General features: G+C 41.2%; 1 protein-coding gene across 1 annotated transcript in view; it reads right to left on the bottom strand.

Moving 5' to 3' along the window:
* Positions 1-9,559: 9,559 nt before the first annotated feature.
* The window catches only part of PCSK1 (proprotein convertase subtilisin/kexin type 1), a 28,333-nt gene continuing 20,840 nt past the window's right edge, over positions 9,560-17,052 (bottom strand). Inside the window, exons 12-14 of the mRNA XM_054653404.2 lie at positions 15,856-15,989; positions 14,054-14,215; positions 9,560-12,542 (exon numbers count right to left, since the gene is read on the bottom strand). Coding sequence (XP_054509379.2) covers positions 12,186-12,542; positions 14,054-14,215; positions 15,856-15,989 — 653 coding nt within the window. The 3' untranslated portion in view covers positions 9,560-12,185. The remainder of the gene's footprint in view (positions 12,543-14,053; positions 14,216-15,855; positions 15,990-17,052) is intronic.

The raw sequence follows: 17,052 nt of genomic DNA, 5'->3' as shown, positions 1-17,052 counted from the left end.
CAGCTCCCAGCTTGGAGCCTTTCTGTTAAGAGCAGAAGAAAGCAGGTCATTCACAGAATCCCAGAATCACAGGATGGGTCAGGTTGGAAGGGACCACAGTGGGTCATCTCCCCTAATGTCCCTGCTCCAGCAGGGTGACCCCAGAGCACGTGGCACAGGGCTGTGTCCAGGTTCTGGAATATTTCCAGTGAAGAGAAACTCCACAGCCTCTCTTGCAGTCTGTTCAGGGCTGGGTCACTGCCCAGGGAAGGAGTTCTGCCTCATGTCCAGCTGGAACTTCCTGGGCTCAGTCCCTGCCCATTCCTCTTGTCCCATTGTCCCTACAGAGCAGAGCCTGGGCCCTGCTCTGTCCCTCCCTGCAGACAGGGACACCCAGGGCTGAGGCCCCTCTCAGCTGGGGCTCCTCTCCAGGCTGAGCAGCCCCAGCTCCCCCAGCCTTTCCTGGTGAGGGAGATGCCCCAGGCCCTTCCTCACCCCCACAGCCTTGGCTGGCCCCTCTCCAGGAGCTCTGTGTCCCTCCTGTCCTGAGGATCCAGAGCTCTGGAGGCCCTCCAGATGTGCCTCCAGAGGGGCAGAGGGGCAGGATCCCTCCCTGATCTGCTGGCAATGCCCTCCCAAGGGCACTCCAGGATCCCCTTGGCCTCCTTGTCCCCAGGACACTCTGCTGGCTCAGGGACAGCAGAGCTCGTTGTGCTGGTGCTGGGGGTTATTCCTGCCCAGCTGCAGGACCCTGCATTTCCTTTGTTGAATTTTGGCATGTTCCTGACATCCTTGGCTAGATTTAATTCCAGATGGGCCTTGGCTTTCCTTGTCTCATTTCCACTTACTCTGACAACCTCTTTGTGTTCATTCCAAGTGGCCTGACCCTGCTTCCATCTCCTGTGTATTTCCTGCTTCTGCTGCATAGTGGCAGGAGTTCCTTGTTCATCCATGCAGGTCTCTTGAACCCTTTTCACTCTTCTTCTTGCTTCATTCTGCTCCAACTCCGGTCTGCTCAGTGCAGGCACTGCCACACAAATCCTGTCTGCCAGCTGTCTCCTGCAGCCAGCTTCATCTTGTTCCAGGAGTGTTTATCAGGATAAAGCCAAAGTTTTTTCTAGCAGAGGAAAGCAGTGCTGGGAATTCATGTATTACCCAAAGCCAAAAAAAATTATAAATAACCTTTTAATCTGGCTGAGGGACTTCTGAGCAACCCTATTTGTCAGCAGCACTACTGAGGATATGCCAAGCACTACCCCAGATCAGAAGCTTTTTGATCATCAGTCACACAGATGACACAATAAACTATTAAACATGATATGTATAGGAAGATGACTCAGCCTTCCCCTCTTCAGGGCAAACAAAAGGTGATCCTGCCCCAACCTGTGTTTTTTTTCTGATTAGCTGAAGTGCTAGTGCTCATCTAACAAGAGTTTTTTCCAATACATTAATGACAAAAGCCAATGTAGAAAATAACATTACCCCATTCCAGGATGAGGATGGTCACCTCACAAGCAGGGACACAGACAAGGCAGAGGTGTTTAACACATTCTTTACCTCTGTCTTCAGCATGGATGTTGGACCACAGGAGTCTCAGTGCCCTGAGCTGAAAGACCACAGCTGCAAGAACAATTAACTCTCAGCTGACCTTTATGTCGGATCTGCTGCTCCAACAGGATCACTACAGGTCTGTGGAGCCTGATGGGGTTTGTCTGAGAATCCTCAGCTGCTGATATCATCCCAAAGCCTCCCTCAATGATTTTTGAGCAGTCAGGAGCTGGAGAGGTTCCAGCTGTCTGGAAGTGGGTGAACATTGTTGTGATTTTCAAGAAGGGCAAGAGAGAAAACCTCAGAAACAACCGGCCTGTCAGTCTCATTTCACTGTCTGGTAAAATCATGAACAAGACTATCTGGGAGGTATTGAAAATCACTTGAAGAACAATTCCAGCATAACCTTATGAGGGGAAAGTCCTGCTTGCCAAACCTGATTTCCTTTTACAATAAGATAACTCCCCTTGTGGATCAAGGGAAACCAGCTAATGTAATCTTTTTGGATTTCAGCAAAGCTTTTCATACTGTCTTTCCCAGAATCCTTCTGGAAAAAATGTCCATCCCACAGCTGGATAAACCCATCATGTGGTGAGTGAGCAGCTGGCTCATGGGTTAGGAGGAAAGAGTTGTAGAGAATCAGGTAACATCAGAATGGTCACCTGTCATCAGCGGGGTTTTTCAGGGCTCCATCTTAGGGCTGGTTCTCCTCAACATCTTCACAAATGACCTGAATGCAGACCTGGAGGGAGCACAAAGTCCGACAACAGCATTAAGCTGGGAGGAGCTGTTGACTGCCTCAAAAGAAGAGAGGCCCCGCAGAGGCCACCTTGACAAATTAAAGGGCTGGACAATCTCCACCTGCATGAAATTCCATGAGGGAAAGTGCTGGATTCTGCACCTGGGATGGTCCTGGAAATCCTGTTTGGTGGCCAGCTGGACACGAGCCAGCAGTGCCTCCTGGAGCCAGCAGGCACATGCCTGTCCTGGGGACACCAGGCCCAGCATGGCCGGCTGGGCCAGGCAGGGATTGTCCTGCTCTGCGCTGGGCCGGGGAGGCCTCACCTGGAATATTGGGTGCAGTTCTGGCATTGCAACATAAAAAAAGGCATTAAACTGTCAGAGACAAAGGATGCCATGAGGATGGTGAAGGGCCTGAGGAGTTTCTGAGGACATTGGTGTATTCAGCTGGAGGAGACTGAGGGGAGACCCCCGCTAGGGCTCCAACATCCTTGCAAGGGGCAGGTACCAATCTGCTCAATCTCTGACACCAGTGACAGGCCTCCAAGAAATAGCCTGAAGTTGAGTTGGGGGAGGTTTAGGTTGTGTAAGAGCCTAAATGAGGGATGTGGGACTCCATGGGGCTCTCCAAAATGCAGTTTATTCCATCCAAGAGGTTACAGCAGTCCAGGGTCATGGGTGACAGAGCCTGTGCCCACAGCTGTCAGCTCCAGCTGCAGGCAGGCCTGGAGACCCTTTGGCCTTGGTTACAATGCATTATAGACTTTTCTTTAGCTTAGCATCTTAATACAGTAAAACCAATCTATACCTTAACTATTATCTATAGCCTATCATAACTACTATAATTGCCATATTCATGTTACTGTTCTCCAATCACTAAAAGTCAGTACATTACAGTTTAAGCTAGAAGTTGTTATTCAATTTTCTTGCAGTGGAAAATTCTGAGACCTTTTTTCTACTTGCAGCTTTGCTGACTTGTTTGCCTGTGCTCTCTTTCTGCTTGGTAAAAACATCTTCTTGTTTGAGGTGGGTTTATCCTTTGCTCTAAGTCATAAAAACCCCTTCTAACTAACACACCCTTTGCCTTCTTGCTTACCCAGTAAGACTGGCTCAGCAATTCTTTTCTTCTATATCAAAACTTGCTTCCATCTCTATTCCTTTATCAGACTCTACATTTAAAAATCTTTCTGCTAAGCATACATATTTGTGAGACTTTCTTGTCAAACTTTCATCCTTCCCAACAAGGTTGGATACCAGGAAAGGTTTTCCCCCAGGCTGTGGCTGGGCCCTGGAACAGGTGGCAGGGCACCAAGACTGACAGAATTCAGGAAGCATTTGGACAATGCTCTCAGGAACATGATGTGACTCTTGGGATGCCCTGCATGGGATCAGGGCTTGGACTCCATGATCCTGATGGGCCCCTTCCAACTCAGCATGATTCTATGATTCTGTGGTCTTTCTCCTGGCCACCTGTGGGCTGGAAAAAGTTAAAAACCATGACAGCTGCTGGAACAGGAGGGCTCTGACACTCTTGTCTCCATTTGCTGTCTAAAAAAAGTGTGAAGCATTGTCACCAAAGGAAAATTAATGCTACTCAAGAGAGCAGTTAGTGATGCTTACCTTTATACATTTTCCCCTGAATTATGTAGAGATATATCCATGTGTGTTTGTGTATATTATTGGCAATTCTAGAGGACTACCCAACACTACCTTCAGGTTGGGTAGTTCTGTTTCAAATCCAACAGCTTTGGTTGTTTTACAGCTTTCTGGTCCTGAGGATTTTTTTTTTTTTCCAGATTACTTACTGTCTGAATTCTGCTTTGGAACCAACAAGAGAACCATCATATGCCCACATGTTATGGGGTCTGCAAATCTTGCAAACAATGTGTAGATCCAAGTGATGGTGATGAGAATTAAATGCATGAGATACTAAATTAATTGTGATTAATTCCACTCCATCAAATTTGTCATTAATTTCACTCCATCCTCCACTGAGGGTGAAGGCTAGGAGGGTTGAGGGCAGCCTCTATGAAGCAAAATCCTTGCTGTTTTTCAATGTCTAAATCCCAGGAGGCTGTTAATCTTTTTCATAATTTGGTTATTACTGAGGGACAGCAGTACTGCTGATGAAAACAAAGTGCCTGAGCTGATGAACTCCACTTGTGACTCAGGAAAAGAGGAGATGATGGGGCAGGGTGATATAGACATCAGGTGCAATGCTATGTGCACTGCAGTAAATCAAATCTCTTCCTCTTCCACTCTTACTCCCACACAAAGGGAAACTAATTGTATGACTCCACACAGTGCAGATGCAAACACAAGACATTTGGAAGCTGAGCCTTGACTTTAAGCTAACAGAACATTCAACTAGTTCAGTGCATAATCACAGTCAGAAATCCATGCATAGATATTTTGTGCCAGGGATGTGCAATATATGCTGGGTTTTAAAATGTATCTGAAGGGGTTTAGCTTCTCAGATTCCATTGAAAGATAAGGAAAGTTGCCCTCCTTCCCTCTGCTTCTTTTAATAGTTTCTGTAAGGACAGACCCTTCCATCAGCAGGCATGGTGTGTGGTGGCCATGCTTCTGATAGGTGTCTGTAGTGTTTTTGAGCAGTGCAGCAAGCTCAGCTGAGGAAATTGCCATTAGCTTTTCTGAGAAAGGTAAACTCTCATCATCTCTAAAGGTAAGTACATGTTGATGATTGCTCCCAAAAATGGATAATGGCTTAGGCTCTCAGCTAGTATAAAATTACAGGGGTGAATTCAAAGAACCAAGCTCATTAACACAAACTGCAGAGCTGATGAACCTTGAATAGCTGGAAATGCTGGGCTTTGGATTTTATGATTAGGCTTCTGATAGGAAAGAGAGACATGAGAGACCAAGAAAGCAATTAATTCTGTCAAAAAACAAACAATATCTGACTCATCAGCATAAGCAGCAGGAAGATCTCTAAAATTTGTCCTTTGAAGCCAGGGTACTGTAACAGAGCTGTTTGAATAAAGAGGATGGAAAAGTACAAAATGCACAAAATGCACTCCTTCTTGCCTGGCTTTGTGTCCAAACTGCCATCCCTTTCTTTTCAGCTGCTGTGGAATAACACCCAAGTCAAATAATTTTCATCTGTTTTCATTTCTCGGGTATGTGAGTGCATTCAGAGTGAGCCTTGCAGATTTACTCAAAATTAATAACAAAGCATCTGTCTTCTGACTGTTCTTGATGCATCTGTACAGCCCTATAATATGAAAATAAATTAATTTTATAATACACTGCACATGGTCTATCTTCTTATAAATGGAGACCATCCCCTGAGCTTCCAAAGAAGGGTAAGGTGTGAAATGCCTGAATATCTGACATGTTTATTAAAGATGTGAAGTTATTATCTGACGTGTTTATTAAGGACTAGGGGAAGTAAGGTCTCCAAATGTATGATGCTTGTCAGGGGCTCTGCAAGTGTTGTTTCCCTAACAAAGGAGGTTTTGCACGCATTTCCCAGAAGGAAGGTGATTCACCATGCCAGGTTGAAACCCGGTACACTGCAATGTAAGCAGCTCCTGAGACTTGGTGGCACAGTGTATGGAAATCCAGGCATGACTCACTCACTCAATATGGGATTGCAAGGGGGTATTTGCAGTAATTGAGCAGAACTTCAGCATCATATCCCCCCTGTTCTGTGCAGAAGTACCATGCAAGAGTAATCCTTTCTGATTCAGCTGAGTGTTCAGGGAGGTACTTGATCCCATACACGCACTTAAACAGGACAGGAGACTGATTTAAGCAAGTAAATAGGATTAAGTGCAGGCTTAATGGTTTTGCATCACACACAGCTTGTGCTTTACGACTTTCTAAAGCCAAGAATGCCTTTTGTTTTCTGAATTGATTTTTCTCAAGCCTGGGGGGCTGAGGAAGGAGAACAATCCAATTGCAGAGACAATATTGGACAGCAGTGGGAGATCCCTGCAAATTTTCTGTAACCATCAGTGGACTGGAGTGCTCCATTTTCTGAACACACAGGGGGAGAACTTCAGCCCAGCTTTAGAAAAGGTGGATTCAGCATGGCTCAGCACCATCCTGGGAGCCAGGAGGGGGAAGAGATGAGGGTAATGTTAACACTGCCTAACTGTAGACACGTAAATTCAGTGCCTGAATGAAGAGTGTGATTCACAATTGCTGTATATATCTGGAGACAGGCAGTCTCCTCCATAGTGTGACTCAGAATGACCTCTGGAACCTATAGATGCTCTAGAGGAGGCTATGTCTATTAATTTTAAAGTAAATACAAATAAATATTCAAGGTATTATGAATATTTCTTCCTGAAAAGCTTCAAATTCGATGCTCAAAGTCTTGAAAGAATTTTGACTAGTTGTTTTTGCTGGAGACTCAATATCCTGTGTTTGCAGTGCCCAATACACACTTGTTGGCTGTGTTACAAAGCCAGTTATGTTTAGCTGTCTAAACTGTTGAAAGCCCCCTGCAGACTTATGGCTATCTTGTGCAATATAAGAGTAGAGTTATTTTTCTGTTAGATCAATTGCAAAGACATTGAATTCTTTGGGAAATTCTTCACCCCCAATTGCTAAAGGGACAACCAAACAAGCAAATCTCTCTTCCTCTTCTGTCCGACTCCAAAATAACCTTCACTATTAATACCACTATGATGGAAAATCCAAGCTGAAATTTAGCTTTAAACTCTGCTTTACCAAATTAGTGCTGCAGCTTCTTCCTTCTTGATAAGATCTGCTACATTCTAGCATCAAGGAGACTTTACATGGAGTTGTACATGGATGGAGTTGCTACATATGCACATGTGTGTATTTTTCTGTGTAAAAGTGTAAGCAATGACCTGCATTCAGACAGCTTGATTCCTGAAACTCATGGATGAAGTGGTGTTTTTAATAACTACTGGTATTTTCAAAAAAGTTTCATTGAAAGGTGGCTCACCTCTCTGAAGTGAGGTAAGAGAAATACAGTGTAAAAGAGGAGAAGCTCATAGCTGAGAGTTCAGACTAAATCCTCAGTTTTTAATATGTCTCTCATTAACAGTGTGTGAGGGTGGAAGTAGCTGAGCTCCCTGCTGAACTGTGGGGCTGAATTTTGTCCTGACATCATGGATGTTTGTGGTGCTCTGCACCCCACCAATGTTATTCTGAAGAGAGGAATTAATTCTGTGGGTCTAATGGGGCTGGCATTTGGCTCTCCTCTTTTTCCAGCCATTATGGATCTGTTTCACATGAGCCCTTTGTGCAACAGCACAGGCAGAGAGAGTTGCACGCCCCTGGTCCTAAGTGCACTACCTTATCAGAATATATGGCACTGCATTATGCTGCATGTTTATGGTTTGAAACACTGGCTGATAATGTGGCCATAGTCAAACAAAATGCTGCATGCAACAGCAACCAATTCATTTGTTTTGGGGAAAGAATATGACATCAGAAAGAAAGAGATACATGCTTAGCTACATTTGATTGGAGGCAGTCAAATAGCTGAAAGAATATAAACATTAAAATATATTTTCCTCATAAACACCCCCTTTCATATATTATCTATTTATTTTTCTCTGGTATCTTAGTGGGACTTGGAATAGATTAGATGTATTTTTTTTTCCAGTAGGCATTTAGTGCATTGCTGGAAACAAAATTTCTCATTCTTTCTGATTACATTATTCTCACAAATAACAGTAGGAGAAGTGATATTTTTAATGGGCACTTGTGTAATTAAATAGAAGAATGTTCACAGAAATTAGCTTTATTAGTGCCTAGAGTGGTTGGAGTTTGAACCTTTTCAGTCTGCAGTTAGAAATATTAGATAGCCAATTGATTCTGAGCAAAATACACATTTCTAGAGTTTTTCCTTTTCTAAAACACTGCTGTGAATGGAATGGTCCCTCAGAGCTTTGAAAATGGACTTCCTGAAAAGAAATACTTGATCAAACAGAAAGGGTTTAGGCTGTGCAGGTACTCTGTGTTGTATAATAACTCTGGATTTTTCTCCCAGTAATTTTTCTTCTATAATTATTTTCACAGCTGTACTAACTCAGATGCCAACTTTTGTTATGGAGGATTACAAATCCTCCAGATTTGTAATGTTTGGAAAACTGCAGTGGCAGAGGCTGGCTTAATGTTGCAGAAGGACACTATCAGGGACAGTGCAGTCTCTCCTGTTGCTCTCATGCACAAGGAGTTAATTGTAGCTGTCACCTCCATCGTGTGATCTATGCACAAAAAAAGCAACAATCAGGTGCTCACCCTTCCTGTGAATGTGCTCTTTTAACAAACAGACCACATCCTCATTTAATCTATGACATTAAGATAATTCAATAAGAAAGGCTAGAGCTAGCATTTTTATTTTAAGGCCCCCCTTTTCTCTCTTAAATTAGCCTTCTATTTACTGAAAATGCTTATGTTTGTTTACAGAGTGAAGAGGAGAGGGAGAGGTAAGAAAGGAGGACACTTCATTTGAAGACTAAATTAACAAGTTTGGAGTTACAAGATGTGACTTATCAGAAACTCTGACTAGAAAACTCAAAGCTGGTGAAGGTAGAAAGTTCAAATGCGGCATTTCAAAAGTCAGTCAACTTGAGAGAAAAAAATACTGTTTAGTGTGGAAGCTAGGTAGTTTGCTCTAATTTAGGCTTAGATTTCTCTCTTTTCTTACAGCTACTTCAGAAATCAATTTTCTGTGTACATTTACTGTAAGTATTTCTCATAAGGGAATGTGTCCATTGAAATCACATTAAGAGTGTTTTAATTGTTTTTAGGGCATTTGACAAAGCAGATTTTGTAATTGAGAGGTTGTTGGTTACACTATGTACAGTGTACAAGGGTTTAAGGGCTCTTTTCTCTGCTGGCTTGAAATGTGAGTAGTGGTGGAGGGAACAACAATTATTTCAACAGTTTTCATGCAAGGAAGTGAAGACCCATGTGTTTACCTTGACCCCCTGACTCTTTTTGCTGCATTATTTCATTTTAGTGCTTCTGACACACACATCTGTGTATTAAACAGGCAGAATTCTTTTAACTGTTGGAATTACAGACAGTGCTGCTGTCGGTGATGTCCACAGCAAACCTTACTTGGCTGCTGTTGTGAGAAGGAAACAAGTGAGTGTTACTGCTGAAGAGATCCCTTGGAAGCCCTCATTCTCAGTACATTCCACATTTCTTTCCACCCAATCCTGGTTATTTCCCCAAACCATTATTTTTCATTCTAAACTCAATTTCCCATTCCTTTTAAGTCAATAGCTTGACTTTATCTTACTGTTTTCTTTACAAATGTTAAGACCACACACTGAGCTCTGCTAACACATTGTATTATGCTACTAGTAGACAAATTTTAACATCACATCACATACATGTTGCAGTTGCTGTTGTAACATGCCTTTTAAAAAATACGTTTATTGGATGAAATTGTCTCTTTCTCAAGAAAAAATCTGGTTCTTCAATATAATTTATTATGCCTTTTAAAATTCTGTCTGTTCAATAAAATCTTTGCTATATTATAAATACCTGTAACGAAAATATAATTTAAAATTCTGAGAGAAAACTTTTTTTTTTTACTTTTACATTTTTCACAAAACCCACACAGGCACCAAGGAAAGACTAACAATAAAAATAATTTACTCCTGTACAAGCTGATCTGGGTTGGAAACATTCAAAAGAGAGATTTTAAACTTGTCATCTGTTGAAACTTTGGCTACAGCATAGGAACTGATCTTAAAACAAAGGAAGGTCTTTTGTTTCCCACCCTTTTAACCTGAACATTTCTTTCAAGGCCTGATGGAGTGTTGTTAGTACTTTCCTCACTGTAATGTACCTGAATGAGGACTGGCTAAATTTGTTGTTATCTGAGGGAAACAGCCTCTAAGCTTCATTGCACAGGACTAAAAGTGGCCCTTACCTTGCATATGAGTCTATTCTGAAAATTAAACATTAGTGAAAGTAAGTGCTCTCATTCTGTAATAGCAGCAATTAGAAATTTTCATGGTTTGCTTGTTCATTAGTTATGCATTGCCAGAAAGCTTTTGCGTGGAAAGGACAGCAAAGGGAAAAGCTTTCTGATCTGGACCACTTGCAGGAATTTTTTTTAATTTTTTTTTTAATGACTTCTCTTCCTAACCAAATTTCTTAGTAGAGAGGGAGTGATTCAGTACAAGCAGCATTCAGTAGCAGAGATATTACCCTTCAACTGCTGACTAGAAGAATATTAAAGAATCCTTAAAACTGGCAGGCTAAGCCCAAGACAGGCATGAAGCCACCGCAAAGGATGTTTTTTAAAATCTTACATTTGGTAAGAAAATTTTCAAGGTTGTCTTTAGAGAAGTCCTTTTTTCTACAGAATTCTTAATTAGTTACAGTAAATAGGTTTACCTTTTAATTACAGGATTTACTGTGAAGTTTGAAAAACTTTTATTTGAACTGAAGGATTATGAGCAAAATGTAAAATTCCTGTCTTAGAGACACTTGCATAATTTTAAGGAATGGACAGTGAGAAAGAATCTAATCAAATATTTCTAGAGAATCTGCAAAACACATTTCAATAGTAGGCAAGAGGAAGAAAAGTAAAAAGCAGTCAGCACTTTTTTGGGTTTTCTTTAGTACTTCAATGAGATAACTATCCCCTAGGAATCTTCATTTCCTTGTTCTAGATCCCCTAGCTTTTCTGAGCATCCAACATGGCTTTTTTTTTTTTTTTCAATTATTAGAAGCAAAAGAATATATAAGTTTGACTCTCATTAAAGAGGTATGTGTGGAAAACTGCTAATGTTAGGGGTTTGCTCACCCTAGCTGCTTTCTGACAGCCACCTCTGCCTCAACCTCTTCCTCCCACTCCACATTCCAGGGCACTTCACCCCTCTCAGGGCACTATTCTTTCTTTTAAATCTCAGACAATTTTGCCTCGTCTTCCTAGATATTTTGGGAATTTTAGAGTCTTTGGGTGGACTTTTCTGCAACAGCTAGCCTCTCTGTTCCACTTGGCCTGGCTGCTTGCAGATGTAGGCATCTCAGAAGGCAGCTCTGTACTGCTTTGGAGACCTGGCTGAGGCTCCACAGGTAGGAGGTTGGAGCCCAGAGCTCAAATAATTGACACAAACAGGTCAGTACTCCATCAGGTGATGCATAACTCGTGAAAAGAAAGCTAAGTGCTCTGAAGTGAGACTCTGCCCTCATTAAACACATAGGGCCCAGAAAGACCAGGCTCATAACTCAGGCACTTCACTTGGGTAAGTTCCAAGTCTGCTGGAGAGGATGCCATCCCATGGTTTGGGATGCCTCAGCAGGGGCTCTTTTTTTATTTGTGTGTTTCTGTCTGTAGTCTAAATTGTGAATAACTTCATCAGTGATCACTGATGCCCCAGTCCAACCCCAGCCTCCCAAATGTTCCTCTACAGGAGAACAGAAGGGCAAGGGAGCATTGTTTGGAGGAGGAACAAAACACCTATGATGGAAGCAGTACTGGCTGCAAGTATTAAATCAGAATAAATGACAAATATAACAAAGACTGCAATATTCATGACAAATCCATGGATGAGAATATATCCCCATAGCTTTGGCAGTTTGGTTCAAAACTGCTTGGTAATTCAGGTTTTGAATCCTACTGCATGCTTAAGTGAAGAGGGTGGAAGAATAAGCAATGTGAAAATTGTTTAAAATAGAGTATTAGGGTTTTCAGGGGAGTACTATTGCATTTCATGCCTGAGGGGGCAAATCTACTCTGAAGAAAGGTTTTGAAAAAAGATAATACTAAAAAGTGTAATTTTCCTGTCTTATCCCCTCACACCCGTTTTTTCCCTTCCTTGATATTTGTATTAAATATGAAGCAATCAAAGCAGCAATCACACAACTAGAGCGTACACAGACTTTGGAAAAAAAACTACAGGTGGGGAGAACGAATATTTCCAACTCAGTGCCATACCCTACAGTTAATTTCCTTCATTTATGATATCAACCAAAGCTTGCAGCAGTCTATCATCTCTATGCTTGTAAGGTTTGGCATTGTAAAAAAGATCAACGTAGTCACTGTACAGACTTTCTTCCGAGCCTCTTAACTGGGAGGGCTTGTTCAATTTTCTGAGGGCTTGATAGAAGTGTTCGTATGGAATGTTTAACTTCTCACTTGCCGTCTTCTTTGGCAGCTGCTTCTGATCCATCTGTCTGCTAAAAGCACTTTGCAGTAAATGCAGCATGGCTTCTGATGGGGTTTTATCTTCTGCTTTGTCACTGCTGGTGTCTTCTGTGGCCTTGGGTTTTTCACTCAGGCTCTCCATTGTGGTATGGTCCTAGAATACAGATTAGCATGAAAAAAAGGTCAGGTGTCAATGAAAGACTGACTGGATTAAGGCTTTCTCAGAATGGCGATCTCCACCTATGTGTGGGAAAACATAATGTTTTAATTCAGGAGCCACTTGGGCATCTAGAAAACAAGCAGACCATTATCAACCAAAACAAACTTTTGAAAGGACTACACTGTAAAAAAAATATCAAACCCTCCTGCAATACAAGCATTTATAAATTCAGATTCCGCATTGGCAGGATACAACACATCATTGTATACCCGTATTTGTCCCAGTCTTAGGAGATAATTCTGGTTGTGTCATGAGACACAGCAGTCTAAATGAAGGAAACATATATGCAGTGGTGATGGCAGTTCTGATTGTGCCTTGTACTCTTAGGAAAAGGATGGAACCAGTGTTTCCATGAAACGTTCTCTGTAGATGATCTCACCTGAGAAAAAGACAGTGAAGTATGGCTAATGGGTGATCATAACACATACCTAGGAGACCTTGGAAGACTAATCCCAAATACAGGTTCACAGAGAAGCTGGTGAGAGGCATGAACTTATTTCAACACTAATATATGCCTTCAGAGCTCCCTCATTCAAACCAGAACAGCATTTCTAACTGAACACTCATTTTATCTTCATGTAATTTTTACCATGTCCACCCATTTTCTCCTACAGCACCTGCTGAATCCACTTTTACTTTCTTCCAATTTGTTTTTTTGCCCGTGGCTGCCAGACCTAGGGACATTTATGTAATGGATTTAGAGACCATTATCGCACTCACCTTTCATAACCTGTCTGAGGAAGGTTAAACTATCTGTGCTTTATGGATGTCCTAATTACTTAATGGGGAGACAATTTGATGTGATGGGATTATTTTCTGATGCTGTTGATGTAATCAAGCACTATGAAAATGTGCATTACTACCATCCTGTGCTTCCTGCAACCCAAGGTCACCCTGCCTTGCTGTATTTTTAGAGCACTGTTATCTGTAGGGTAAACAGGGGGTGCTAAAGGATCTGGCAGCAACAGATCCATGGGGCCAAACCTTTTGAATCAATTTTTCTCAAGCTCTGTGTTTCTGAAATTCCTTGCAAACTCACTGGAAGCACTCCAGCAGGAAAAGTTCCTTTAGAATGTGACACTTGCTCTCATAGAATTACATAAATTTAGTGTGTCTGTCAGAGGTGTCTTCCTCCCTCCTTCCACCACCCAGCTGCATTAGCCACAGAGTTCCTTGCTTTGGGAGCAACTTCCTGTTATCATCCCAAATCCCTTATATTTTGCAATTTGAAGGAGAGACTCATAAAAATATCAGTTGTTGACATGGGCAAAAGGGGGTGGAGGGAACATGATATGCACTTAAAACCAATCAGGAGTTAGATGAAATGAATACAAAATAAATATGTGTCTTCTTTCTAGGCAAAAAAAAAAAAAAACAAACTCCAAAAACCAACATTTTCTTTTAAACTGAAAAACTTGTAAGGAATAAATGCAATATAACTCTACCTCTACAAGATCAGTCATCTTCTCCACTCCTCTTCTGTCATTTTGCACAGCATTGTAGGACGTATACACACGTGGCTGCTTCATGTGTTCAGGCTGGTTAGCAGTGCCATGCAAAATCAATTTCCAGTTTACAATCCTCCCCTCATTTTGTATTCGTCTGGACTGAAAAACAAGCGTGGCATCAGAATGGGCTCTCAGGACATAAAAGAGCAAAATAGACACTTGAATGCAAAGTACACAGAAGCAACCAAAGCAAATTATCAGGCTTTCAATACCTACCTATGGAGTGTGATTCATAAGCACAAAAACCCCAGATGTAGTAGAGACAGAGTGTATTAGAATGTGGGATTTAATACAATAGCTTGTAAAAATTATTGTAAATTATTGTAAAAAAACAAACCACTCAAAATATTCACATTTTGATGTAACATTATTAATTCCTCATGTAAGCATCAAAGGAATTTGGTCATAACACAGAATGCTAGAAGTTATTGAAGTAGTATTTTGCATGATTAGAACTTGTTCACTAGGCCGTTCCTTGGTAATTTCCTTATAAGAGTTACCATTGGAAATGATAATGTGAAATACTATACTTTTTTATTATGTGGTGTATAACAGCAATCTGAAATACAATATGTGGAAGCAAGCAGCAAATGTTTATTTATAAATTTTGGTGGCAGTAGAAATAGAAGTGGAAGCAGAAATAGAAGTAGAAAGTGGAAGAGAAAACTAGAGAAAAAACTAGAAAAAAACCTCACAAGGTGAGGATAGAATGTATTATGCCTTGAGGACAAAAATTTTTATTGTAAGCTTCAGGAGGTTCTCACTTGAAATGAGAGCTAATTTACAAACAAAATGCTCTTCTTAACTTTGTTCCACAGAAATGCATTCAAAGAGCAGGATATCTGTAACCATGGGGCTATCTATAAGCCTGCAGCATTAACACTACACTGCTGATAGTAATATTTACTCCTGGTGCCTTGTCCATCTGCTCAGCTCTTGGCAACACCCTCCTGTTTACAATTTGAGGCCAATAGGGGCTGAAGGCTCGGTGTCTAACAGGAAGCTTTCAGTTTTTGGCAAGATCTGACCCCTAAGGACAAGCTTATTAACAGACAATTTCAATGAGATGAGTGAGCTTGATCACTCTCTCTTTGAAGGGAATTATTTTTCAGTTGCCTACCAAGCAGCTTAATTCTGGTGTTTTGCTGTTGTAATCCATATTCCCCAGGTAGCTTTGGTGAACTGATTTATTTCATATCTGTAGACTACTTAGCTTTAATCCTTAAACGTTGTTCAGCACTACATACTCTCAGCAAGAAATTAGGGGAACGCATACATCAGGATTGATTGCTGAGATCCCCCCAAAAAATCATTAATTTGAAAGGTTCCCAGATGATGAAAGCTATGCACATGGACCAAGAGAAGTCTAGATCCATGCTGTGTTCTTCTCTGCAGAAAAGAATTTCCACTTAACCATATGTTAATTTTACTTCATATTTCAATCCAAGAATCACAGAAAACTTTATCAAGTGATTAATTTTGGTGACGTGTGTCTGAAAAAAACAGGCATGTCATGAAAAAAACAGGCAGTGAAACGAGAATGGGGTTTTGCATGTAGATAAAGAACAAGAAAATCTGACCCTTTCTTTAATCCTTAACCCAGCTGGATATCTTAAATAACCTCTCATTTAGCTTGCTTAATGAGCAGGCTCATTACTACACGTGCTTTGTAGTGATGAGTGATCATTTAATCTGTTTTAGCTCCCAAACACAGCTAGTTAGCATACAGGCATACTCACCATATCAGTAATTCTTAAAATCCAGGTGCCTGCTGGATTTTCCCCCCAGGTGTGGACAGACATGAAGTCCCAGTTCTTGAAGCCATTGGGAGATTTGTCCCTCTCTCTCTCAGCCAGTAAGACAGTGCTGGTCCCTGTGTGGGTGCAAGATCAACACTCTGATTGTCCATGCACTGCCTGCTCCTACTCTTCATATTTGTCAGCTTGCACACTGCCTAGAGCAGAGGTGACCTGGAAAATACACTGTTCAGCAGTGCCTCCTTTAGCAGTGGCTCCTGTAATTATTTTTACAGCAGTGCTTAGGAGTGCACAAGCTGTTAGGTCACACCAAGAAGGTACATCTTGTTCAGTGTTCTATCTCTGGCACGAAAAGGTAGTGAATGCACATCAAAGAAGCATAAGGAGAAAGTTTCAGGCACAACCAGCCTTTCCCACTGATGAGCTGTTCAAGAAACTTCTGAAATGGAAGTTTTGAAGGTAAAACCCATGCAGTATTATGATACCACCGTCTTGTCATGATTTCTTCACTGGTTCAGGTTTTTTTTTTTTCATGAGTGGATGTATATTTTTACAGCCTGGTCGTCCAACAGGGTGAAAAAAATGCATTTGCATTATTATTACAAAAATGCTGCAGCTCATAAAGCATTTCTGCAGCAAAAGAGGTCCTACTGCACAGGAGAAAATTTGTTTGGCTTGTTTATGTATAAGAAATAAAGCAAGGGAACAATATTTACATAATAAGGAGCAGTGAAGCCCCAAGGAGCCTTGTCACAATTTATAAATATATTTAAAGGCAACACAATAAATACAGAAAAAGAATGACATACATTTGCTACTAATGCTTTGCAGGAAAGTAGAAAAGCAGCAAGAAACAAGGGAAAAACAATTTAACCATGAAAGCAAAATGATAGTGCAGTGGAGGCAGCAGTACCTGATGATTGCTACCTAGAAACAGAAAAGGTTTTTTTACCTAGATCAGCCTGATATTTAAATTCATACGTGAAAGCTTGTCTTTTTCTTTCCTTTTAATACCAGTTGATCTAACAGACTTTACTCTTAGTTGTTTATAACATCTTTTTTTCTTTTTTTTCCTTTTATTTTGGTCTTATTATGTTGTTTCTGGACATTGTCAAGACAGCTTGCCATATTCTAGCTCATTTAGTACAGTTGTACTGAGGTACCTAACAGAAACACTTT

This window comes from Agelaius phoeniceus, chromosome Z (genome assembly GCF_051311805.1).
Source record: "Agelaius phoeniceus isolate bAgePho1 chromosome Z, bAgePho1.hap1, whole genome shotgun sequence".
Lineage (NCBI taxonomy): Eukaryota > Metazoa > Chordata > Aves > Passeriformes > Icteridae > Agelaius > Agelaius phoeniceus.
The sequence above is the reverse complement of the archived record's forward strand: the minus strand, read 5'-3'. Positions and strand labels throughout refer to the sequence as shown.